The sequence below is a fragment of the Protopterus annectens genome, chromosome 5.part0 (genome assembly GCF_019279795.1).
Source record: "Protopterus annectens isolate FY-2018-M chromosome 5.part0, PAN1.0, whole genome shotgun sequence".
In the NCBI taxonomy this organism is placed as follows: Eukaryota; Metazoa; Chordata; order Ceratodontiformes; family Protopteridae; genus Protopterus; species Protopterus annectens.
The window spans coordinates 1896803194-1896829940 of record NC_056735.1 but is presented as its reverse complement, the minus strand read 5'-3'; the positions used below and the strand labels follow the sequence as shown (position 1 = coordinate 1896829940).

Below are 26747 nucleotides of genomic sequence, written 5' to 3'. Positions count from 1 at the left end.
ACCCTTGAAGCATTTATATCACTAGAAGATGTAGATGTCTATGCAGTCACAGAAACCTGGTTCAAGGCTTCAGAGAGTGCCCCAGCCTGGCAAGACTACAATGCCTTCCACACCTTCAGAACACAAGACAAACATATGAGAACCAAAGGAGGCAGTGTTTCTATCTATATTAGAGATACGTTCACCTCCCAACTAGTTAGACTGGACAACTCCATGGAGTTACTCCAACTTCAGATTACTGTGGGTAAGACCCTCATGCAAGTCATAGCTAGTTATAAATCCCCCTTCATGAATCATGATGCACACAAGGCCTACTTGACCAAACTAGAGTCAATCCAAATATTGCCAAACACTCTGGTCATGGAGGATTTCAATTATCCCACCATCAAGTGGGAAACCTACTCTAGCCCTAACTCACTTGTGCAAAAGTTCCTTGACCTTGTTAACTCAAATGCCCTGGAACAAATTGTTCAAACCCCAACAAGAGGAACAAACATACTAGATCTGGTCCTCACTAACATGACAAACAGATGCACCACCACAACTGTTGGACACTCATTAGCTAAATCTGACCACAAATCAGTTGCCTTCGAAACTGGTAATAACACCAGAACTCACAAAGGGTGAAGTCAGACTAAAAAAACCTCTCCAAGGCAAACTATACCCTCCTAGGAGAAGGTATAAATGCATTCCAAGCCCCACCTCCAGCTGGAAGTGGTAAGCTTACACTCAAGCCCTGTGCATTCACTTGTATAAGTGCATAGACTTGGCTGTTCCAGACAGAGTCATAGCCAGAGTTCAAATAAAAGCAAGCCACCCTGGCAGACATCCAAAATCAACAAACTTTACAACAAACACAGAAAGTTGCTGTCTAAGAAAACTAAAGTGAGGCCCCAATAATGGAAAACACCGTCCTCAGCCTCAACAGGTAAATAAAACAACATGTCAAATCCTCTAAGGGTAACTTTGACAGAAACCTAGCAATCACATTCAAGGATAACCATAAGGTCTTTTACAGCTACATACTTAGCCTAAAAGATAGGACCCTGCTAGCGGACAGATTTGGTGAAAATTTCACACCCCTATCCCCTCCAAACTTATCACAAACCTTGCCCTCAACTCCCCCCACCCTATATATCCGAAGAACAGGTCATTAAAGCCTTGTGTAAGGCAAAAACCACAGTCTTTATGGGACCAGATGGCATCCCAGGCCATCTTCAAAACAAACAAAAACATGAGCTAGCATCACTATTAAGTACTCTATTTGATTATAGCCTATCCACAGGCTTTGTTCCTGTGGAATGGAGAACAGCAACAGTTATTCCCCTCCACAAAGGTGGCTTAGCAACAGACCTGGGGAATTATAGACCCATAAGTCTGATTATCCTTATTTTTAAGACCACAAAACGTATCATCATGTACCTCATAAATAAAGACATAAGTGACCTCCAAACCCTGGATCAGACCCAATTCTGTTTCATCAAGGGCAAATCTTGCCTGTTAAACCTGATGGATTTCTTTGAAACTGTGACTAGAGCCATTGACGAGGGCAAATCTGTGCACATAACATACCTCGATTTGGCAATGGCCTTTAACACAATCCCACACGCAGGCATTACCAATAAACTTAGCAAACCGAATATAACCCCCTTTGTTGTTAGATGGATTGCCAACTGGCTCACAAACCAGTCACACACTATCAAAGTGGGTGAGTCCACATCAGCCAGCAAGTCTGTCACCAGCAGGGTGCCACAAGGGTCAGTGCTGGGCCCCCCACTGTTTGGTATATACTCAGATGTTCAGGCCAAAACTAAGGGGCTGTAGCTGACCAAGTTTGAAGACGACTGCAAACTTGGTGCAATTATTGAATCGTCAAATGATGTCAGTATACTTCAGGAGGGTCGTACACAGACGAACGACTGGTGTCTTAGTCACAGTCTCAAACTAAATGCAAAGAAATGCATCATCATTCCCTTCGGTAAAAACAATGTCCCTTCACACTATTAAATTAACAACAATATCCTATGTACCAATGAAGTGGTAAGGGATCTGGGATCACAAGTACACTGCGACCTTAACTTTGACCACCATGTGTCTACTGTAGCAAGGAAGGCCTTCTATGTAGCACACTTGATTAGCAAAGGCATCGCCTCTAGGACAAAGGAGGTTTTAACCCCTTTATACTCATCACTAATCTGGCCCATAACTGAGTATAACGTCCCTTTTGGCATATACCATACAAAGCACCTGCAACAATTGGAGACCTCAGATGTTTCTAACAAAGATCAAGGAACTCCAGCATGTACCTTACACAGACCATCTAAAGTCCCTGTCAGTATAATCTATATCTTATAGACGTCTTAGGGGAAATTTATGCCTGGCTTACAGAGCAGTCTCTGACCCAAACCTAATCTACTGCACATCCAAGTCAAACGGAACTAGAGCTACCCATTCCAGGGACCTAAATATGGCCTGCGACTTGAATAGGATGTGCTGGAAGAACAAAATTTCTCTCCCAGTGACTGCCATGTCTTTGGAATAGGTTGCCCATTCATGTGAAGTAGAGCATCTCTACAACACTGTTCAAAAGGAACCTGTACAAGTGGATGGGGCACCATAAATTCTTAGCAGGGAAAGCATACACAACCCTCCTGGATATGGGATGTCATTACTAAATACAGTCAAGGGTATTGACTAGAGTATCTAAGGTATTACATCAGGACAAAATGGCTAGAGTTAAATAACCTCTGGGTCAATAGCCTAGTAACCTCCAATAAAACAGCTGTAAGCACCCAGTGGAAAAAAAATGGCTAGCAAGTTAGCCCACTACTAATTTATGGACCTTAAGTAGTGTAGCTAATAAAATTCAATAACATACAGAACACAATTTATTCTCTTTACTCTAACATGTTCTGATTCATTACAGTTTAAATATGTATGTGTGTGTGTATTATTTATTTATTTTTTTGTTTGGCACACCAGCCTCCTTAAACTTTTTTTTTTGGTCAGCAGACCTGAACCGTGTCATTGCTGTAATATACGTAACATACACGAACATACCATTGTTGACTTTCAAATGGTTTTCATTATGTTAAAGTTTCTTAAACGTTTTAATAAACATGTAGAAGCATTATTTGGGGAGTTTATCCCCCCCCCGACCTGAGCTGGTAACTGATGCGGACCGTGCTGCTGAATCAATGCTCGAACCCATACTTTTTAAATTAAATAAAAATACATCTACTCCACAATGGCTGCCAAGTACAGTTTTCATTTGCAAACAGGAATACCACCCTTTCATTTTAATTACAGGGCGGCGCACATACTTTACCCTAATGGAAGGCAAAATACATAACCCTCTTTACAAAAATAATAATTTAGCCGGTATGACAATCCTCCAACTGCACACATAAACCTAACCAAGACCAGAATAAGGGAACTAACGTGTACCACTAAACTATATTACTGTTTTCGCCCTAATTCCCGGATTATGCATTTTACCGATTCGCATATGACGTAGGTCTTACGTCGCAGTATTTAAACTCAAGGAGCACATGACTCTCTCTTTTTCCGCTGTGTGTCGTGTTAGCAGCAGTTTTATCTTGGTCCATACCTCTCATCTTATTCCAGCAAAATGAAAATTTACAGGGATTCTATTTCTGGTGAGGTTTGAATGTATAATATCTTCCGCTTCAGTTTTAGAATACACTTTCAGTGAAATATAGTTTTGTTTATTCAGGGTGGTAGTAGAACTCTAAATTGTGTAAGTAGGCCGTAGGCGGGCTGCCCGGATGTGCACCCCCCCCCCCCCCGTGTATTTTTTTTTTTTTTTTTTTTGTATTGGGTCTTAAAATATTTTGTTTGCGGAATTACTTTTTGTTTTAGTTTAGCCCTACAGTTTGATTTTATTCTGTTGTAAGGGATTAATTGTGACCGGATTGGTTACTTTCAGAGATGTTGTGATCCTGCTTTTAACATTGTACACGGTTCTTTCTCTTGTAGGCGATGAGATGTTTTCCGATATATACAAGGTGAAGCTGACGCACAACGGCATGTTATATGAAGTAGAAGGCAAGGTTGGTATGAGTTTGTATGTATATCCTGTTTAGCGACTCTAGTGTACGGCAATAGACTGAGCCGAGCTCGAAAAAGAAATTGGCGTGGTACGCTACTCATTTTCGGTGTAGCGCCCCCTCCCATTAACTTTATGTAATTGGAATGAGGGCCAGTGAAGGGTTTTTTTTTCTAGACTTATGTTTGGTATTTGTGCACTTTTGTTTGAGTGGCAGTGGTCTTTTTTATTTTGCTTTGTGGCAAGCGCTCATATTTCCTTAAAGGGGATCCTTAATTGGGGAGAACTTTTTCAATATTTCATTTAACGCAGTTTCGCTTTCTTTCAGAATTATTGGTTTTAGTGTAATGGAAATGTACGCCGTACTGGCTTTTAACACTTATCTGCACGGTTTGCTTTTCTGCTTTTGTTTGTGAAATTTTAAAATAACTGCAGTTTAATATGGCTGTAAGTAAAAAAAATTCAAACCGTGGAGTTTGGGTTGACAAGTAGGCTTTGAATTGGAACATTACCCCACCGTGATTTCGCTGGGCGTGGCCTACATGATTGACGGGGCTGAGGGACAAGCCATGCAGATTATACAATTATGAATATTCACTTTGACTGTTTTTAATGTAGGCTTCATGCTTTTTATATTATCTTTAGTTACTACCGTTTTTAGTATACGGTATGTAGGATTACATTTTCTACATTTAGAAGTGCACCGCATGTGTGGCTTGCTTTGTACTTAACCACATACTGTGTAGGGTAAGTGGGTCAGGGCAGTCCATATCCATAACCCTTGCACCCCCACCTTTCTTTGGTGTAATGTGCATTTTGCAGGGGATAAGCCCCCTCCACACCCCCTCCTTTCGCCATTTTTTCTGGAGAAAAAGCAACAAGTAATGAGGCAGTGGGATAAATGCAATAAAGACCTCCCAGAGGTTGCAGCTCTCGTCCCCTTTACAGAATAGAAATTGAGTGTGAAATAGGTTTTATACATGCAGCATTGTTTGCCCCTTCCCCTTTAAAGAATTGTAATTGTCATAATTTTGTATCAATGCAGCATATTTTGTTTGTAATGAGTAAAATTTGTTTGGATCAATACACCATTTGTACATGTTCTGCCAAATTATTTAGCTTAGCATGTAAACTTTGATTAATGCAAATTGGAGATCCTGTTACCACCAGATAGCTTTGTGTTGAAATTACAAAGCTTTGTATTGAAGTAATAAAGTTTAGCATACTAATTTTCTGTGAGGATGGTATTCTAAGATTATACAAAGCAATTTTCAAAATACTCATGCATAGTGCTGGGTGGGGTTTGGGCAGTCCTTGCTACTGCAAATCTTGTAGGGTAATGTTCTAATACAAAACTGACAAGTATGGCTACTGTAACAAGTTGGGGTGGTTGCTACATTTTTTCAAGGTGTTACAAATCTTTCAGATGGAGTATTCCTAACTTGTTGCTCAGTTCCATTTGTATGGGTTCATAGGTGTGCTAGGCTAATGGCCCTGGAGCGTTTGGTCATAGCCCATAAGATTACCATAGTGTTGTGCCACCCGACCTTGGTTCCTAGTGCCTGTGGTCAAGTAGTCACTGGAGTGATTGCTGGGGTGAATTTTTTATTTCCCATCTACTTTTAAAGATGCCTTTTGAGGGCCAGTGAGGTGCTCTGCTTGACATGTATGGTAAGTTTATTCTATAGCATGGACAGTCTATGGGTTATGAACCTGTCCCTCCAGCATGTTCTGTTTGTGGTAGAGGTTGATGGTTTTGGAGCGTGTGGTGCGGAGGGGTTTCTTCAGATGTAGCACTCACTAAGCAGAGATCTCCTCAAAGCAGACTGAGAATAGTTGGAGTTTTTGAGTCTGTCCATATAGGACGTGTTTAAGGCCTAGGATCCTCTTTGTGAGTTACTTTTGCGGCCTCCAGTTGCAGGCGTCTAGTGAGGTACATGCCAAATGGGGCATTGTACTCATTGATTTGCCTAATGAGGGAAGAGTAGAGGGTAACAGTTACCTTCCTGGATGCATAAAACCCTTAGTAATGTGCCACATAGGACTTTCTGACCAGTGGTGTGGTCAAAAGAGAAGTTGCTGTCAACCTGTGTTCCTAAGTCTTAACTTCTGTTTAATGGGCTACCATTGCTGTCGTAATTCAAGGGAACTGTTTCATCCAAGGGGATGACAACTTTTTGGCATTGATATAATGTGGTTTTGTTTGGATTAAGAATCTGGAAAAAAAGTTTAAAATGTGTAGATATCTGATCTATAGTGTCAAGATGCTAGATTGAGATTTAACATGCTAAATTCTCATCTTACTAGTACAGGAATTGCACCCCAGAAAAGAGTAATTGCAGTAGAAATGTATAGATAATTCAGGCTTGCCAATCTCTACTTTGATATCGCTGTTTGCTTCACTTAATTTCTGCATTGAGGGGTGGCTTGAGGGCAGATTGACTACCCAGTGTGGTGTAGTTTGTGCGACATTGTAACTACAGAGGTCTGTCAGTGTTAGTCAGCATGTTGCATCGCACTGCATACTGACCCACTGATTGGGCAGTGGGATGACTTGGTTTGATGTGCAGTATACATCAATTTAACTGGCCTAAAGAATACTTTGCTGTGCTTAACATATGCAGTGTAATTTGCTTCCAATACTACATTGGTTACATAGTCTGCCAGAATTCCTTTTGCATAACACTGGCTCTAACTTGTCAAGCTTGTGGTGAATGTAGGGTGTGTACCCACTGAGCAAAAACATTGATACTGTGCTATGCTGCTTATGCAGCTTCCCTTTGGCATGAAGTTGTGCTTGAGGCCTGCTATACTGCAAGTTGTGTAGTTTTGAAAACGTCATTGCAGGGTTTCGGGTCTTGTCTATCACCATGTGATCAAAGTATTTTGGCTTAATTAGGTCTGTGGGTGGGGCATTCTTGGCTTGATTGCCACCAGATGTAGGTGCTACAAACATTAGTTGAGGGTCTATTCTAATACAACAGTTTCCCGTATATTGACTGAACTTCTGTATCAGTTGGCAGGTAATTAAAGTTCTTTACCAAGCAGAGACTTAAATGCAATGACATTTGTACGCTGCTGATGGGTTGCTGTTCCTTTCATGGTGATCAGAATGGATTCTGGTTTCAAATTTGGCACACTGGATTGTATATCTAGCAATGCTCTGGCCAAGATCCCTACCAAGATGGTACTGTTGAAAATATTTTCAAAGTGCTTTCATCCTCTCATAACTTAACTTAATCAGAACAATTACCTATAATTTTCAATGCCAGCATACACAGCTAGTGTCAAACCTAGTAAAAAAGCCTGCAACAGTTGCAAAGAAATTTATAATACTCGGTGCACTTGAGATTACTCTAGCTAAAATTAAAACTTTTCAGTTTTTATGTAAAACTAATGTTTCTACCCTAGGAGTTGTATCCAGTGTGTACCCTATGGCACTGGTGCATAATTACCCAAAACAGTATCCAGCTTTGAGTTTTAATATGCTGGAAATTGAAACTGTCATTTAAACCTGGTAGCTGGGTGGCATTGGTCCTAAGTTGCCATTTAAGTTCTAAAAATTCTAAGTCACTTGGTCCCCCCTGCTCATCTTAAGTTAACTTGCTCAATAATGCAAAACTTAAACTGCTGTGTGAGGTTGGATTTAATGTGTATATAGGACGTTTTCAATTTTATGTATGATTGTCATTTCCTTTGGGCTTTACCTGGTTAGGGGTTGCCAAAGCAGAACTCCGGTCTGCTAATGATTGGCAGATTTTTACTGTGCTGAGGTGCCAGCCTGACCAACATTCGAAGGCACACCCATTCACATGCCTTTAGAAAGCCACTCTGCTGTGGGGAGGACATGCAGACTCCACACAGAAGGCGCTCCAAATGAGAATCTAACGGGAAAACCTCTTGCTGTGAGGTGACTATGCTACCTCTGCACCACTGGCATCCTAAGTTTAGTTTTCCCTATTTAGAATGCTGTGCAAAGTGCATAACCCTAGATAAACGCCCCTAGTGGAATATGTAAACCTGCCATTGGGTTTTATGTACCTAAAGCAGTGTATATTAAATAAAGAACCTTCTATAACTTTGCATTTATTACTGCTTCCACACTTGACCATTCTCCCCTTTCATGTCTTCCCATTCTTTCTGATAATTTAAAACTAGGAGCTTTTTTGTATCACTACTGTTTTTCCATTGTACTAAGGTGGTCCATGTTCTTTCTAACATCTCAAGTTATCAAATTAGTGCAAGTCAACACCATTCCATTGTTGAATTACCACTTTTTCCCCTTACTGTCACCCATTTTATCACCAAGGGTGGTGAGTGTGGCAGTAGGCCTTCCTAATGGAATAAAGTGCCCTGATGACCTCTTCCTGCAGACAAAAGATTTTTTTCAAAAAGCAATTCTGGGTATCTCCTCCATACAAACTGACTTAGTGTTTCCACCTGAAAGTCTCTCCTAGTGCCTCTTCACAATTGACACTTATCCAGGGGGAAAAAATCTAAAAAAAATCCATAGAATGTCAAACTAAGCTCTGTTCCATTCCCAATTGCAAAGGACTGTTTGCGAACTTGGGGGCACAAGCTGCCCCCCATTGCTACTCCTGTCTTCTGCCGAAGTACTGGCCCTCGCAAGACTACATTGAGTTCCCAAGTGTCGAGCTTTCTTTGGCCCGGTGTAGTGTGCCTTAGGTAGTCATAAAACCAGTCTGTACCTATTCTATGCAGAATATCCTGACCATAGTAACAAATCTTCCCTAAACAATTGGTCATTCTGCTGAGGAGATCCCAGGAGTCTCAACAGGACATGGTTTCAGTTTTTGTATAAGTCAGTGTTTTGCAATACACAGGGTTTTTGATGCTTTGGCATCAACTATAGGATGCAATAGAGGATCTGACATTTTTATGAACCTTTGGGATCTGGAATATTTTGGTTACATATGTTAAGGAAATTTGTGTACTTTAGATGTTTGACTATTCAAAAGCATGTCCTGACTAATGAGGTCTATTTTGTGACAGGCTAGGTTTCATTGATAAGCTTCCTCGTATGTCTAGTACAACATGCTGACCTACCACCCTTGTGTGGCTTCATAACACGCACACTTCATTATTTCTTGGAGAAATGTTTCCATACTCAAATTGACCTCTTGTATGGTTTGCTTTAAATTTCTAAAGTTAAATTCGCACTTCAGAGAAACTGTAGGTTGTAAGGGGGGGGGGTTAAAAGTACATCTTGGGTCTCAATGGGGTTGGCAGAAAAGGAACAAGTTCAACTTGGCTGTCACTTGAAGTGTAACCTAAAGTTAGTGTAACCTAAAGTTAGTGTAACTGGCTGAGTCAGGGCTTCAAGTAAACTTGCCAATTAACACCATTGTTTAATACTAATTGTACACCTTGTGCATTGTGTAGTTGTATACTCATTAGTTCCAATTCCTGTAATTGCAGTTCTCCCCCTCTGTCAGCTTCTCCCCCTCCCCCTGTTGTAAGGCATTCAGCTTCCAATAATGTGGGGGTGTTTGGTGTGCCTGTTCCTCTCTAAGCCTCTGACCGTCTCGGTGGGGGGAATCCCTAAAGGGGAGGGATTCAGGTTGATTTTGGTGTACTTTAGCAAGTTTGCCCCCTCATTCTCATGTTCTACATGAGAAGGTGCTTTTATTTCCAAAGCTTGGTGTGGGGGGTGGATAGGCTACACCTTTGTTATACCCTGCTCTTTCAGGTTTATTTTCTTTTCATCAGTAAAATCATTCAACTTTAAGCATGTCATTTGTATTCCTGACTTCCAAATCATTGTGCATACTTTTATTCAGTCTGTTAATGTTAAGTTCACACAATTCTGTCATAAGCCTTTACAAGTAGTTCAAGCAACTCAAATCCATGCCTGTTAAACAATTTCAGCAGTCCCCATTGCAGTGTAGTCCCTTTAGTCCAGTGGGATATTTCAATACCTATAATTCCTTGGTCCCCAATGATTTATTTAAACTGGCAGAAGTTCCCTAGCTCACTATACCTTTGTGATGGTTCTGTCCAGGATACATCATTGCACGCCAGTTTGTAAGTCATTATTCCTAGCTTCACTTGAAGCTCAATGTGTCCACATTAAGGCTGGGCTGTCAAACTGCAGTTTGAGTTTGCAGGACCCTCCTGTTAGTTGGACAGGTGTAATTCCCCACCAGTGTTGGTTTCTGGATTTAATTTGTTGCATCCTGTCCTGGCATGAAATTGATTCCACCCACCAGTCCACTCTTGCTTTTTTGGTGTAAATGTCAACTGGAGTACTGCTTTCTGTATTTGCTTAAAGGACAGCAGGATTTTATTCAACTTTTTGTCCTTTTCCTCTATTTACTGTTCTATGAATAAGTACAGCATTTAAAATATCTTAACTAGACTGGTTCTGTCCACTAGAACAATCTTTTTTTGGTGTCGCTTTCAAAAAAACTTTATACAGCCCTGGAAAGGCTTGCTGTTAAAGCTCAATGAATACAGGTAGTTTATTGGACAATTCTCTCCGCAAACATCACAATTAGTCCTAAAAACCTGCTTGCTGTTAAAGCTCAATGAATACAGGTAGTTTATTGGAAAATTCTCTCCGCAAACATCACAATTACAGTCCTAAAAACCCACTCGGGCTGTGATGCAAAACCTCCCTGGTTCTTTCCCTAACCATACTGAAAGTAAAGGTTATAGAACAAGGAAACAGTACGAGTGAAGTCTCGAACAGTCATTCACAGCAGGTATCTGCTCAAATTACCCATGGCACTTTGACAACTGGGTGTGAATGGGAGGAGAGTCAAGTACAGTGCAGGCTTCACAAAATACTGCAGTTTAGCCATTGTAAAATGCAGCAGTAAGTCACTTTGAAAGTCTGTTGTGGTATTTGCACGTTGAAGTAGGTCCCTGAACACCATAAAATGTTAAACACCAGCAGTGTGTGCATGTAAAATGAGAAGAGGCCTGTGACATGCACTGCATTGTGGGATATGTAGAGGCAGACTAAATCAGAGTTGCTTCAAGATGCCAGACCTCATGGTTGGACTAGAAAATTGCATATACATTTACCTAAATAGTCGGAGGTAAAATTTAAACAACCATGTTGACATGTTTTTGCTGTTTAAGTGAGAATTATGTTTGACACTGCAAAATTAGTCTGCCAGAAGTTTAGTCATTTGGTGCTTGCTGCAGAACTTTACTTTTTAAAATTGAGAAGGTTTTGGGTCCCATCTGTTTCTACTTTTGAATAAAGCTCTTGAGCAAAGTTGAGATCATGCAGTTACGTAGAGGGAAGAAGTAACTTCTCAAAGCTTGTATTTCTGCTCACTGTTTGCCATTGCAAATGGTCATGTATCTGTGTGCATCAACATGCACAGGCATGCATATGTATGTATAGTCACATGCATATTAAAGGATTTGATGTATAACAAGTACTGTGGGTAATCTATTTTAAGACTTTGGTTTTCATAGACTAGTATGTAGTGAGTATAGATCTCTGACATTTAAGTGGTGCCAGCTAGAAAGCCTAAGTAGTGTACATCTAATTCAGAATTGTGCTCTTTGACAAGTATTTGCTTTAGAACAAGCCTTAGGTCAGCTTTAGTGTTAAGCAATGCTTGCATTAGAACCTGTAAATCATGTGGAGATTAGTATGGCAGGTTTTAGCCTCGCCCATCCTGCTCTGAATTTGGGTTTATTAAAGCAATCTAGTCTTGTATTTCAGCATTCAAAGAACATGGTTTTGATAACTGATCTGGCAATGGAGCAAACTTTAATAACTGGCAGGTACTTTAAATGTGTTTTCTAATGCTGGATAGTATGCATTTAGCGCATTTTCTAGGTGAAATTTTTGTTAAGCCAAGTGAATTGGTGTTCTGAATGAAAATTCAATGTGCGTGGTTGCTTTGTATTAAAAGTAGTATTTTCCTCACCGATGGATGTTGCTGTTGGGTCAGCATGGTTGGGACTTGGAGTAGGGTTTACTACTGTGCATCCAGGTGTTTTTCTGTAATGGTCCCAGGTGTTTTTCTGTAATGGTCCCAGGGTGGTGATCTAGAAAAGCAGTGTAATTGCTAGTCAAGATGGAAAATATCCTTGCTGCTAGGCTGGTAGGGCAAAACTGATATTAGAGGCACTCTAAAGGGCATTGTTTTGGGGTTAGGATTTTAGGCTGGAAGACTTTATTACTTGACACTTCATGTGGGGTTATATTGGTGAAATGTACCTGAGAAGTGTCCCATCTGTTTGAATGGGACTAATGCGAAGTGAGGCTTCTGGCATTGGTCACTAAAGTGGGGGGGGTTAGTGTTTGGGGACAGCTAGTGTATGTGTAATTGTATAAAAGGTGGTTCGCTATTGTGGTTTTGTTTATATTGAAGCTTGTTCACATTAGCAGATGTGATTTTGTTGCTGCTGAAGCTGTTGCCAGTTTGTGGGTGTTTGTATTGGGTGGCATTGGGCAACACCTGCTGTTCCACTCTTGTGGAGTTCTCAGGTGGTTGGCAAGTTTCTTCAGTGGGATTTAACAGTAAGGCAGGTCTGCCTTGACTAGGGTCTTAATAGGTGATAAAGGGGTATGGACCAAGGAAGCCTCCGTTGAAATGTAAAGTGTCGTGGGGGGGTTAGGGAGTCCAGTTGGGTAAATGCAATGTGGTTTTTCTGGTGTGGGTGCATAGTATTTTGAGATTTCCCCCATCTATTGGACCAAGTTCTGATTTAAATGTTGAACTCTTGCTTCCACGTGGCTGGTATGCCAGTTCAGGGGAACCTGAGTCGCATCTGTTCCTCTAGCATGTTTTCGATGGCTTAGGTCCATAGATGGTATGTTTGCCTTTTTCTGAATGTGGTGGGGGTCAGTTAGTGCTGGCTGTGGGGAAACTATAGGTTAGACTCTTTGTTTTATCAGCCTGTAGGTAACAATATAGGGCCAGTGATTTCAAGGGTGTCTTCATATAATTTTTCTAACCCTTCTATTTGTCTCGAGTGTATTCCAATCGATGCATGTACCTGACAGACGGTGTAGTGTTTATTCAGTGACTGGTCTTGGACATAACTGTAAAAGTTTTGGAACAAACATGGAACAGTTTCCTCATTACAAACATGTTGGTTAAAAAACAAACCTGTGAGTACCTGACTTACAGGGTTGATTCTCAGGGGTGCTGATGTGGTTTGCTTGCCGAGGTGGCCATTTTGCTTGAAAGATGCTATGAAGCACACGAGTTTTGGGCCATGCCTGTAGTACCTGTTAAGTCCTGGGCCCTTAGACAATATTTGGTAAATGGGCAGAAGATTGCTGGGTTGTATTTTGCCATCTTGGTCAGCCAGAGGCCTTGTGTGCAGAAGTGTATTCCAAATGGTAGTGCACCCAGTATTTGTTACCCATGTCATCTCTGATGTGGTGCTTTCCATAGCTTTACACAACAGGTTTCTCAGGCTAATGGGTTGGTGTTTTCCCCTGGTCGATGGATGGGCTGCCTCAGTGATAACTTGTCTTCCATTGGGAACAAAACCAGACTGGATGTCAGATTCCAGTGTGACAGATTTCTTTTGCGCTACAGTAAACTTAACAAACTCAAGCAACCAGAAAAATCTTAAGTACAGTATGAGCAGTAACATTTTTCATGTGTTGCCCTCTTGCTTCCCCTGCAGAAACGTACCTTCTGTTTATAGAGTTTGTGTTTTAAAAAGGAAGATAAGAAATTCCCTCCAATCTGAACAAGTCAAATCGCTAAAATGTCAACACTAGCTCAATAGTTTGCATCCTATTGCACATTCTCTTTGGTCTCTTCAGACTTCATACCTGCTCACTCGCATTCTCTTGTACACTTTTTTTTCCATCTTCAAACATGCATTCATTTGCTCTCTCCCCAATCTCTTGGTCTTCAGCTTTCATACCTCTCTCCAGTGTCTTGCACAGTTTGTTTTGCTTTCTTACATGCATTATGCCTCCAATAGATTTATTCCATTCCAGTTGTAGTGCCACTGAAGATATTTCCATGTGCCACATTTCCAGTGGAAATGTAAGCAAAATATTCCAGCCAGGCCTTTACTGTATATCACTATTAAAATCAAATTGATGGTGGCATAGTATAGGGTACAGTGCTTGTCTGCTCTAGTTAAGAGCAACTCTAGCAACCAGAAGCTACTTGCCTGGCATCTGCCAAGCCAGTGGAGTTCATTCTGGAATATAATCAGTAACTATCTGTGCAGTGTTCTTGACTTGTTCTTGGGGACCTTCTCTGGTGATTATGGCAAAATGGGTGTTGGAATGAGTATGAAGGTGAAGTTTGGGCCAAATCTGGCAGCTAGGTAACCATCTTTCACATTGGCGCAGTTTGTGATTGTGTATTGCCTTTTGAGGTTTCAGGCATAAGCTGAAGTTTTGTGGTTGTCCTTTTCTTTGACTTGGGTGGCTTTTCAAGGTTTTTTGGTGGGCTAAGAGTACCCCTCGCCCAAGTCTAGTTAAGCTGAGGAAGCTTACCTTGCTGGATATTGCCCTTAACTGCCATGAGATTTTTGTTGTACACCCATTCATGTTGGAATTCTCCAGGATAGTATTTCACATCAGCCTTGCATTTATTTCTGGTTGGTACATCTTTCTGTAAGCTGATATGGTTTATAAAAGATTTTTGTAAACATTTTTGTGCAGTATTCCGAGGATTGGGGGCAGCACTTATTCTGTCAGTGGAGGTATTTCCTGGTGTCCTTGATTTCTTCCTCAAAGCAGCTTTATGGTTTGACCTGACTAGTGAGGGCATTACACTGGGAGTGCAGCGTTCTGCCATGTTTGAGCCCCTAGTTGGGTTTATGAACTGTAGGTTGTCCAGGGTGATTGCATTTACGAAGTTCATGAATTCCTGTGTTGGTTACATCTCTGGTAATCATTTTAAGTAGAGTTGCTGCTACTGAGATTTGTCTGCATACATCAACTGGACATAAGCTGATTTAAGTATATTTCCTTCATTTTATTGTGGTTGTTATAACTTGGGGACTGATTTCTCAGATCTAGCTCTGTTGAAACTGTCTTGTGTGTGTGTCTGAAGCTCTGCACTAGTTGTTAAACTGTTGTTAAACTGCTCTGAAATTCCTTTAAGTGTTAATTAGCTTGGGGGGTTTTCTGATAACTTTAAAACCTGTGTTGGTTACATCTCTGGTAATCATTTTAAGTAGAGTTGCTGCTACTGAGATTTGTCTGCATACATCAACTGGACATAAGCTGATTTAAGTATATTTCCTTCATTTTATTGTGGTTGTTATAACTTGGGGACTGATTTCTCAGATCTAGCTCTGTTGAAACTGGCTTCCCCACCCCCCCTCCCTGTTCTTGGATGTAGTTTAAATTTGGTGGCTTTTGCAGTGCCCGCCCCACTGTAGATTTGATCTAGGACACTCCCCCAGTCCCTTCTCTTTACCGCATTCTCTCTAATAAACCCTTTCTGCACTTGCTTTTAGTCCTTTTTAATTTAATTACATTTTTTCATACTGTGTGTGGACTAATATTGCTACATACTCAAGTGTGCCAGCTTGCAATGCATGTGAATTGTTTTTATAGCACTTACTGTCTGTTTTTTTCCTTGTCGCTGTAAAAAAAAAAAAAAAAAAAATCTCTTGTTTTCCTGCCTTACTGAACTAGAGTAGTCCAGTTTCAGAGTTGCTGATCCCTGGGCTTTGTTTTTAGTTCCTGTTACTGATCCATTGCCTTATTAGGAAGGAGGGAAGTTTCTTTGCTTACCAGTGGGAGTGGGAAGCACTGAGCAGCCTTTTTGTCCGATTTGGTGAAGTTTCAGCCAGAAACTAGTAGTCCATTGGTCGCTTTGGGCCAATTCCTAGCTCCTTTCAGCCCCCTCCTATAAAACACGCTAAACGCTGCTTTTCCAGCTTGTACCAACTCAGCACAGATCCTCGTGGTGGCCTGCAGAGTGATCCAAGCAGCAGAGAGCTAAAAGAGTGACTTTCTACCAGATATAAGTATTTTTGTGGCTTTCCCACTGTTATTAAGCTAGCGACTGCATTTCGCCTGTGTTACTGCTACTTTAAGTGATTTCTGCATTTTACACTGTTTATTGCACTTTAAGTTACTAATTGTTGCAAATTGTTTCTGTAGGCTACACACTAAAGTGCGCTAGCCGATTTACAGCATTTATAGCATTTACTGTCTGTTTTTTTCCTTGTCTCTGTAATAAAACAAAAAAATCTCTTGTTTTCCTGCCTTACTGAACTAGAGTAGTCCAGTTTCAGAGTTGCTGATCCCTGGGCTTTGTTTTTAGTTCCTGTTACTGATCCATTGCCTTATTAGGGAGGAGGGAAGTTTCTTTGCTTACCAGTGGGAGTGGGAAGCACTGAGCAGCCTTTCTGTCCGATTTGGTGAAGTTTCAGCCAGAAACTAGTAGTCCATTGGTCGTTTTGGGCCAATTCCTAGCTCCTTTCAGCCCCCTGCTATAAAACACGCTAAACACGCGTTTTCCAGCTTGTACCAACTCAGCACAGATCCTCGTGGTGGCCTGCAGAGTGATCCAAGCAGCAGAGAGCTAAAAGAGTGACTTTCTACCAGATATAAGTATTTTTTGTGGCTTTCGCACTGTTATTTAAGCTAGCAACTGCATTTCGCCTGTTTTACTGCTACTTTAAGTGATTTCTGCATTTTACACTGTTTATTGCACTTTAAGTTACTAATTGTTGCAAATTGTTTCTGTAGGCTACACACTAAAGTGCTAGCCGATTTACAGCATTTACTGTCTGTTTTTTTCCTTGTCTCTGTAATAAAACAACAAAAATCTCTTGTTTTCCCGCCTTACTGAACTAGAGTAGTCCAGTTTCAGAGTTGCTGATCCCTGGGCTTTGTTTTTAGTTCCTGTTACTGATCCATTGCCTTATTAGGAAGGAGGGAAGTTTCTTTGCTTACCAGTGGGAGTGGGAAGCACTGAGCGCCTTTTGTCTGATTTGGTGAAGTTTCAGCCAGAAACTAGTAGTCCATTGGTCGCTTTTGGGCCAATTCCTAGCTCCCTTCAGCCCCTGCTATAAAACACGCTAAACGCTGTAAGCTGATTTAGCTGAGTTACCACTGTTGCACACAAGAGCAGCGGTTAAACAAGGTTAAACTATTTGGGCCATCTAAATTCCACTCTTCCAATTTTCCTTAAAACTACCTTCCTCGAGCTGTACTGCTGATCTAACCAGCATATCCTATAACTGAAAAGTTCATCTCTACTTGATTCCCAAGTAGACTATTCTCTATCTGTAAAGCCTAGCACTTACTCCTACAGTACTTGCACCTTGATAAAGCACTCTTATTATAGATAGTACCCCACCAGCCTAAAACCCACTTCCCCGGAGTCCTTTGAAAGTCTCTTTATCTACTACTTCTAGTATGTCGAGGGATCAGTTGCTAGTGTCCTCTCCAGCTCAACTGGTGAACCTGGGAATATTGAGGCAATGTTTCAACTGCCTCATGTACACAGACAATCCTCTCCTTCTCCCACAAAACACAAATACATGCGAGAGATGCAACTATACGGCCAAACTGGAGGCTGAGCTCTCTCAACATAGGACTGGCAAGACCAGACAGGAGGAGAAGGTAACCACACACAATACATACCCAGTCACACATGGTACCATCACAACTTCAAATCATACACATACTCACACAAAGACATACTCGAGGCTCTGATCAAAAATTTACCAAAACAGCAGAGGCCACCAAAGCAGACACCCAAACAACTACCACCTCACGACCCAACACATGCAACACATAGACCACACAGTCAGAGTGTCAAACAGTCACAGCCCTTAAGGCCAAACAAAATGCCAGACACACTTGTCATTGGTGATTCCATAGTCAGACACACTGACGTCCCGCTCACCAGACTGAGTAAAGAGAAGGTCACAGTAAGCTGCCTGTCAGGCGCTAGAATCCGCCACATAACGCAAGCACTCAGGTCTCTCAACAGCAGGTACAAGTACGACTCAGTCATTGTCCACGCTGGTGTCAACGACCTGAGACGCACCTCCTTGGACTATATGAAAAGGGACATCGAGGAGCTCTCTGATTATGTAGCCCAGGCAGGTATGACCCTGACCTTGAGCAGTATCCTACCTTCACCTAGAATGATGCCACAATACAGTGATAAGATGATCAGCTTTAATAATTGGCTTAAATTCTGGTGTCATTCAAAGGGGATCCAATGTCTGTCTGCCTGGGATGACATGCTGGACAAGCCACGCTGCTTCGCAAGGGACGGCTTGCACCTGTCACCCTGGGCTTCCGGATATTGGCAAAGGCTCTTGCCACCCCATAGTGCCTTTTTAGGCAAGGCTCAAATTCTAAACCTACCACCCTAGAACACCAAAAGGAAAAAACTAAGGGTAATGCTGCTCAATGCCAGAAGTCTCAATCTCAAGATGCACGCACTGAGGCCCTTCTCAATATGGAGAACATCGATGTCTGTGCTGTGACAGAAACCTGGTTCAAGGCTCCTGAGAGCACCCCAGCACTAACAGGTTTCACCTCATATCATGCGTTCCGCCCCAAAATCCGGACAACACCAAGAAAGGAGGGGTGTCCATATTCATAAAGGACACCCACACCTCAAGGTTGGTGGCAACGCATGATGCATCGGAGACCATCCAGGTGCAATTAACCATAGGCAAGACTGCTCTGCAATTTGTAGCATGTTACAGGCCACCCTCTCAAACTCAGGAACCTCACATGGCCTTCCTGAAAACATTGGAGGGATAAATGTATCTCCAAACACCATCATACTAGGTGACTTTAACTACCCTAATATAGACTGGGAACACTACTCAAGCCCGAACACTCTAACCCAAAGATTCCTGGAGTTCATAAACTCAAATGCCATGGAACAACTAGTCACCATCCCCACAAGAGGAGAAAACATACTTGATCTCATCATCACGAACATGGGATCAAAATGTTCAACACCGGAAGTATACCCCTCACTGGTGAGATCAGATCATAAACTAATCTCGCTGGAGGTCCTCATCCCGCCCACCTGAAACAAAAAGACCACAGTGAAAAACTTCTCAAAAGCCGATTTCACACTTCTAAAAACTAGTGTGGTCTCCTTTAAGGCCCCTGAGCCAGTGGTAAACATTACTCAAACCGCTGAATCACTTACAAATGCCTTCTACCAGCACCTACAGGACTGCATGGATCAGGCAATCCCAAACAAAACTAAGACTCTCTGTACCAAAGGCAAGCGTCCAGTCTGGTGGACCCCAGCCATAAACAAGCTCTACAACAAAAGGAGGAAGCTACTACAAGATAGAGCAAAATCCTTGAAAGGTAAGACACCTTTGATCATTATAAGTAAAAACTAAGAGCTCTCATAAAATCATCCAAGGCAAATTTTGAGAGAAAATCGCCAAGGACTCTAAAGAGAATCATAAGGCCTTCTTTAGCTATGTTAGAAACCTAGGAGGAAACTCCCAGATATGCTCAGAATTAGTTCAAAATGATGTGAAAATTACTGAACCTACACACATTGCCAACATACTGGCTGACAGGTTCAGTGCAAACTTCTCCCCTCTCCCCAAAAGGAGAGATATCTATTCCAGAGGATTGTAGCCCCCAAACATCTCCAACGCCCAGGTGAGAACTGCCCTCACTAAGGCAAAAACACAGCATCCATGGGACCAGATGGTGTCCCCGGCTGTGTGCTTCATGAACTCAATGAGGAATTAAACCCACAGTTAGGACAGCTGTTTAATCTTAGCCTCACCTCAGGATACGTTCCCAAGGAGTGGCGGACGGTGACTGTGGTCCCACTTCATAAGGGCGGTGCCTCCACAGACCCTGGAAATTACCACCCCATTAGCTTGACAAGCCTTATCTGCAAAGCCATGGAGAGGATCATAATGGAACTCATAAATAAAGACATAGGGAACTTGCAGACTTTGGATCCAACTCAGTTTGGCTTTGTCAAAGGCAGATCCTGCCTCTTAAACTTGGTTGACTTTTTCGAGACAGTCACCAAGGCCATTGATGAGGGAAAGGCAGTCCATACAGCCTACCTCGACCTGGCAAAGGCATTCGACACAATACCCCACTCAGGTATCATCGAAAAACTCATCAGCTTGAATGTAAACCCATACATCACAAGATGGGTTGCAAACTGGCTAAGTGACAGAACCCACAGGGTCAGAGTTGCTGGAGCCATGTCAGACTCAAAGCCTGTCACAAGTGGTGTCCCACAGGGCTCAGTCCTGGGTCCACTCTTGTTCGGCATCTACTTTTCTGAAGTACAAGCAAACACAGGAGGGTTATGGCTGACAAAGTTTGCAGATGACTGCAAACTGGGTGCCATAGTCGAAAACACATCTGACACAGATATCCTCCAGAAGGGCCTCACAGAAATGGATAACTGGTGCCAGAGCCATGGCCTGAAGTTAAACGCCAAAAAATGCATAGTCATACCCTTTGGGAAAAACAAGGCTACCCCTAGCTACCATATAGGTGGCAATCCACTGAGCACAGAAAAAGTCATCAGAGATCTGGGGACCCAGGTTGACAGTAGCCTTCGCTTGACACTCATGTTGCTAAAGTAGTTAGGAAAACCTTCTATATCACCCACCTGATCATGAAGGGATTCACATCTAGATCAAGGGAGTTCATCGTCCCCCTGTACTCATCACTTATTAGACCTATGATTGAGTACAATGCCCCGTTCGTAATGTATCTGACCAGACACCTGCTGCAGCTTGGAAGGCCCCAAAAGTTCCTCACCAAAAGGATAAAGGGTCTCAAAATATGTCTTATGCTGCCCGACTGAAAGAACTCCAGCTCTATTCAGTCTCATACCGCTTGCTCAGAGGTGACCTGTGCCTGACATATAAGGCCATGTCAAACCCAGATTTGATGAATATGCTTCACCTCAAAAAATCTAGATCCCTCAGAACCACAAGGGCGGGAGACTTAAACCTTGACACGGTTATAAATAGAACGTGCTGGAGGGACAGATTCATCACCCAGAGACTCCCTATGCTGTGGAACAAAATCCCGGTACATGAGGCAGAGCACCTCTCTGGTCTTGTTCAAGAGGAATCTTGACCAATGGATGGGAGATTGCAGATATACCCCAGGGATTACTTCAGCGTCACTGCTTGACAGAGGCACAGCAAAATGATAGGCATAGTTTTTATTCAAACTAAAGGGGTGGCGAAAGCCACATAACTATGGGCTAGGCTTATAAATGCCCTTGGGCAGATAGCCTAGTATGAACCTATGAACCTATGAACCTATGTTTATCTTGGGTTATGGAAGATTCCCAGTCTACATTAAGGCAGTTGAAGTCTCCCGTAAGTATGTTGGGTTGTATGAGTAAGAGTTGTGGCTTTCTTGGGTCACTTATGGGATGCCTATAACTTGCAAGGATATGGTGGGAGACCTTGATTTGGTTGGACATGGGAGAATCTTAAGTCCATCATGCTGATGGACCAGTCTGTCTTGTATTACTAGATTCCTCCACATTTTTGTTAGTATGGAGTAGGTTGTCTAAATGTTAGGGAGGTGTCCTAAACTGCTGTACTAGTGTAGTATACCAGAGAATTTGCCTGGGTGCAAACTCAGCTTGGTTAGTAAATACATGTTGAGGCTAATACATGCAATAGTAGCGTCGAGTCTAGCATGGGGCAGTTTTAGTTCTTTAATGTGTAGTATCGCTGCTCACTATTTTCTCAATAGAATAGCTCATAGCTGTGCTGCGTCATTGCTTCTGCACAACTCAAGTATTTTGAGAGCTTTGTCTAGTTGAAATTTTACTGGTGTAGGGTACAGATCCCTGGGCCATGAGATCTATCCATTTGATTATGAAAACTCTGTGCACTGCATATAAGTCCAAAAATGGTAATCTGAGCCTAAAAGATATTTACTTTATGCTATACTCCAAATATGCATTACAGTTGTGGTCTGGTTATGTACAGTAGTCTAGTATGGTGAAGAGTAGAAGATACAAACTCCTCCATCACTTTTGATTTCATATTGCTTCACTATGGGTTTCATGGCTTTTCCTGAACTCTGTCCAGTTTACTGTGCTAATCTGTCCAATGTCTGCATTTTGTCTGCTGCTAGTGGGGTTGACTGTAGGTGGGAGTGTTTGAAGAATGTGGTGTATATTTGGTAGTGGCCCTCTGGTCTTGGCAAACTTTCTCTACTTGCCTGTTCTGCTTGGCAAGATTGGAGAGACTGCTGTTTGGACAGTTTCAAAAATCTGGTACTAGATTTTTGTGGTTCTTGAATAAAGTCCCTGACTCCTATGTAGCAAAAAATAAGTGGCTGCTTTTCCAGGTAGTATATTGCTTGAATAGCAAGTCTTGTTTCTGGGTGTTAGTGATATTGTATATCTGGTATGTTTAATATCATTGGCATCTTCTATTTTGGTTTAGATTACTAGATTGCAAGATCTAGTCTTTGGCATGTTACTGCTGTGGGTGGTTTATAATTACTCTTATTTCCAACCCGAATTGATGTGTTGCTTGTCAGTTTGAGATTTTTTAAGCTGTTTTGGTTGCACTGTCCTAATATTTGTATTGAATGGCAGCATGTATTGTTTTGTAGACTGTCAGCAGAACTGAAAATAGTATTGATAACGCTCTTATTGGTGGAAATCCCTCTGAAGAAGGCGGATGTGATGAAGGATTGGAGAGTACCACTGTCTCTGGTGTTGATCTTGTACTAAACCACAAATTGCAGGAGGTTTCCTTCTCAAAAGAAAGTTTCAAAAATTATATCAAGGGTTTTGTAAAACAGTAAGTGAGTTTTGTAACTTATTCTGCATGGGCTTTTGTAACTTATTCTGCATGGGCTTTTGTAACTTATTCTGCATGGGCTTTTGTAACTTATTCTGCATGGGCTTTTGTAACTTATTCTGCATGGGCTTTGTAACTTATTCTGCATGGGCTTTTGTAACTTATTCTGCATGGGCTTTTGTAACTTATTCTGCATGGGCTTTTGTAACTTATTCTGAATGGTAGTTTCTAAGAAATTAGCTTGCATGAAAATTGTGGTTGCAGTGATGGACTGCTGTGCATGTTCATCCAGTGCTTGGTGCCCTTGGTTCCTGTGTAGCTGTACTGTTTTAATCTGACTTGAGCCACATGTGGCTTTGTGGGTTTCACATGGTGTTACCAGGGTCATCCGCCTGTTTCCCTGCAGACTGCATCTTAACACAATCTGGTTAGTCCAGACTGTAGCCTTTCAACTTCTGCCTTGTAAGTTGAAATTAGTCTTTTGGCTTCTCCCTTTGGGATGTGGACATGATTGATGTAGGGATAATGAAGTTCATTGCAAGCTGCAGGTGTCCTTGTGTAGCATTTGTATAACCTCCCATTTTCTAGAGTAGGTTTGACTATTGGCTGAACATGCTATTAATCCACTAATCAGAAAGACAAGTTGGGTAGCATATCAGGAGCATAGTCAAGCCAGTTTATCTGGGAGGAGCTGCAGTCCCCAGGCTCGCGTTTTAGCGCATGGCACACCATTTCTCCCCCAGTCTGCTGAAGTGTTTTTAGAACACCTTGAGCCAGCTTTAAAATTCTCTAACTGTTAAACATTCCGATGTTTGGAAGATCATACTGTGACATCCTTAAATTTTGCTCATGACACTGTGCAGAAAACTGTGGGGTGTATATTCAGGTAGAGCAGAACTGATGGCCATTGCACATTAACCCATTCTTTCCAATGGAGCACAGGAAGTTTGCATTGAAACTTCAATGGGTGGAGCCTATGCAGTTTGACAGAATCCAGTTCACATTTGAAGCAAATGTTCATATCTCATAACCCTGTGTTATGAGTGTAAATGGCAAACTGTACATCACAAACTATAGTGTAAGCTTTAAGATGAATTCTTTTAACTTTAAAACTCCAAGTAAGGTAAATCAAGATTCCCCAGGGTTTCCTAATCCCTTTCTGTGGAAGTGGTAGAAAGTGTCAACAGAGGCAATGTTATATTCCAAGTCATTCTGTTTGGTCTCAGTTACATTTTCCCAATAATGGACTGTATTTAACATCTCTATCATGAATCTTTCTATTAAGCTATCCACAACTTGATTGGATATTTTCTGTATAAACAGTTCCCTAAAATTCCAACTCATTATGAAACAAAAAGTTCACTGCACATTCTCGAGGCTCTAATTCCCCCTTACAATGCCCTTTTGAAAGTTTGGATGGCCACTGTTGGTGTAAATATGAATGAGTTTTTCTACCAGGTCCTTGTAGAAAATCCCATCTAAATGGTTTTCTCTAAGGATAGTGAGAATCTTAAATCCCTTCCTTTTAATGGAAGGCAAAAAAGATGTCTATCCATTCACTGACTCCTGCCAGAGCAAGCAAATGTCATCCAAAAACCTTGTAATAAGCAATATTCATATAACATTTGGCTTGTGATGCATTTCCTTTCCCAAAAGTATAACCAAATTGGCATATAAGGAGGTGCAAGCAGTCCCTATAGCAACACCTCATTCTTCATGGAAATTTATTTTTAATTTCCATAAATTCAGTTATCAAATTCACAACATTGGCTTCCATATATTTTGCTTCTAATACCTCCTGAAATCCCTCCAACCGTATATTGAGGGATACTGGGGAATTTTTCCAAATAAACTTACACTAAACTGGTCATAAATTTTCTTTAGAAAGTCTCAATCTGTAGTAGTTTCAGATTCCAATCATTTTTATATGATCCACAAATACAGGCAAAGGTTCAGTTACAGAATTAGCACTTGACACTGTACTAAAACAATTTTCAGTGCTTGTCTTGGTTATGCCAATTGGGATAAGTGGCTTTTCATATGTAAATTATATAAATTTCTTATCCATTGTTCCTTGTAATAGTCTTTCAAATGGTACTCAATTTTCATGATGTCCCTAATTGGTTGAAAGGTGGAGAATACAATGTACCGTACACCATAGAGCTAGGATTTTGTTCAAGCATTTGAGTTTGGCCTGTTGGTATGGCATCTTCTGGTCTCCTGACTTCAGATGTTCCTAAGTGAAAGGATAAGGACTGTGACAGGCCTAGGGTCAAATTGGCCAACATCCCTGCTAAGTTGGTTGTCGGCCCAGCAGTAGTCTGAGGTGCTTTCATTGCCCCTGTGGTCCGTGACTGTTCTGCAGCAGGCATCTGCAGAGACCTTTTCTGAGTCCTCCATACTGCAGGCTTCCACTTCATCTTCTGACCCTCCGCCAGTCACTGCCTCTGTATCCTGAGCCACTAGGCAGGCGCCGGCTTCTGAGTCCTCTTCTCTGCCTGGAGACCAGATCCAGACCGACCTTGGTTCAGACTACTGCAGTGGCTAGGACTCCTGAGTCCCTCTGGCCTCCCCTCAAATGCCTCAGATTAAAATGGCTAGCGACCTCAACCCTTATCAGAGGCTCTGACACCTCCATCTGAGGGCTAGGGAATTGTCCCCTGAAGTTTTGTCTGCCTCAGACTGGAGTTTCCAGTAACTCTGCTGAAAAGGAAAACTAAAGTTTTCTGGTTTTGAGTTTTCTGATGCAGAAAACTCCATCCCTTCTGCCTCCCCTCCAGATTTTTCTTTTGGTGATTCTCTGAATACTCTCAAGGGACATTTCAAATGGGGAAAGTCAGGACTATCCTCTGTCTAAGAAATTGATTAGGACATTCTTGGATTTGCCACAGCATAAGCCTTTGGCTATCCCAGTTTTGAAGTTGAGCATGTTTTCATTGAATTCTTTGACTCCTAATTATGTTCCTCCTGCTCCCAGAAAGCTTGACTGGTTTTAGTGTTCCTAATTCTCAGTTTCTTCAAGAATTCTACTGCTGATCCAGAGATTATTTCTTGGGGCCCTAAAGGTGTTAAAGCCACAGTTGCTAAAAATCCTATTCCTTCTGACCGAGAATCTAGGGTCTTGGATAGATGGGGTAAAATGGTTTTTACTTCCACCCTGGCTATTGGGTCTGTTTTTTCCACATGCTTAAGGATCGACAGCATATGTTGGAGGCCATTAAGGCTAAAATTGCTGGTGTTCATTCCCTGATGGAGAGTAAGGAATTGCAAGATTTACTGACACTTTGGAGGCTTGCAGGGCAGTTGCCACTGGTTCTGTTAGACCTGCTTGGCCCAGGAACAGCCCTTTTCTGAACCTGTCAAATCTGAATTGCTGGTTGTACCTTTGCACAAGGAGTCTTTTTTTTTTTTTTTTTTGCTTTTTTTTTGCAGCAAAGCAGAAGGTGTTAAAGTTGGAGGGTAAGGCCAAATATATGTAAACTCTTTCTGCAAGTTCAGCCACCTCGTTTTAGTAGACATTGCCCTTCTAAGAATTGGACTGTTCCTTACTGTAGTAAACAGGGTCGCACTAGGCCTAGGGGGTACAGGTCTTCAAGGGGACAGACTTTCACCCCTCAAAAGGTTAAGCAGTGGCAGTCTTCCTCTTCAAAATAAGGGAGTTCTAGGCAAACATCCCAAAGCAAGCATTCTCTGACTCTGGCTTTCCCTTGTCTGCCTCTGCGGGCCCAGGGTTTCCTTTGGGGGGAAGGTTAGCTCTCTTTGTAGATGTCTGGTATGCCATCAGATTACAAATGGGTGCTCAAAATAGTATCCCAAGGCTACAAGTTCTCCTTTCACACCTTCCTGTTATCAAAGGATACTCTGATATTCCCCCCTCTTCAAAAGGCAGAAGCAAAAAATAGTCTGCTAAACCTGGGAGCAATAGAGCCAGTTC

The 26747-nt window shown here is 41.8% G+C and overlaps 1 protein-coding gene across 1 annotated transcript in view; it reads left to right on the top strand.

Moving 5' to 3' along the window:
- The first annotated feature begins 3501 nt into the window (after nt 1-3501).
- The window catches only part of TPT1 (tumor protein, translationally-controlled 1), a 54586-nt gene continuing 31340 nt past the window's right edge, over nt 3502-26747 (top strand). The window contains exons 1-3 of the mRNA XM_044071714.1: nt 3502-3659; nt 4000-4073; nt 22623-22813. Of these exons, the coding sequence (XP_043927649.1) occupies nt 3632-3659; nt 4000-4073; nt 22623-22813 (293 nt within the window). The 5' untranslated portion in view covers nt 3502-3631. The remainder of the gene's footprint in view (nt 3660-3999; nt 4074-22622; nt 22814-26747) is intronic.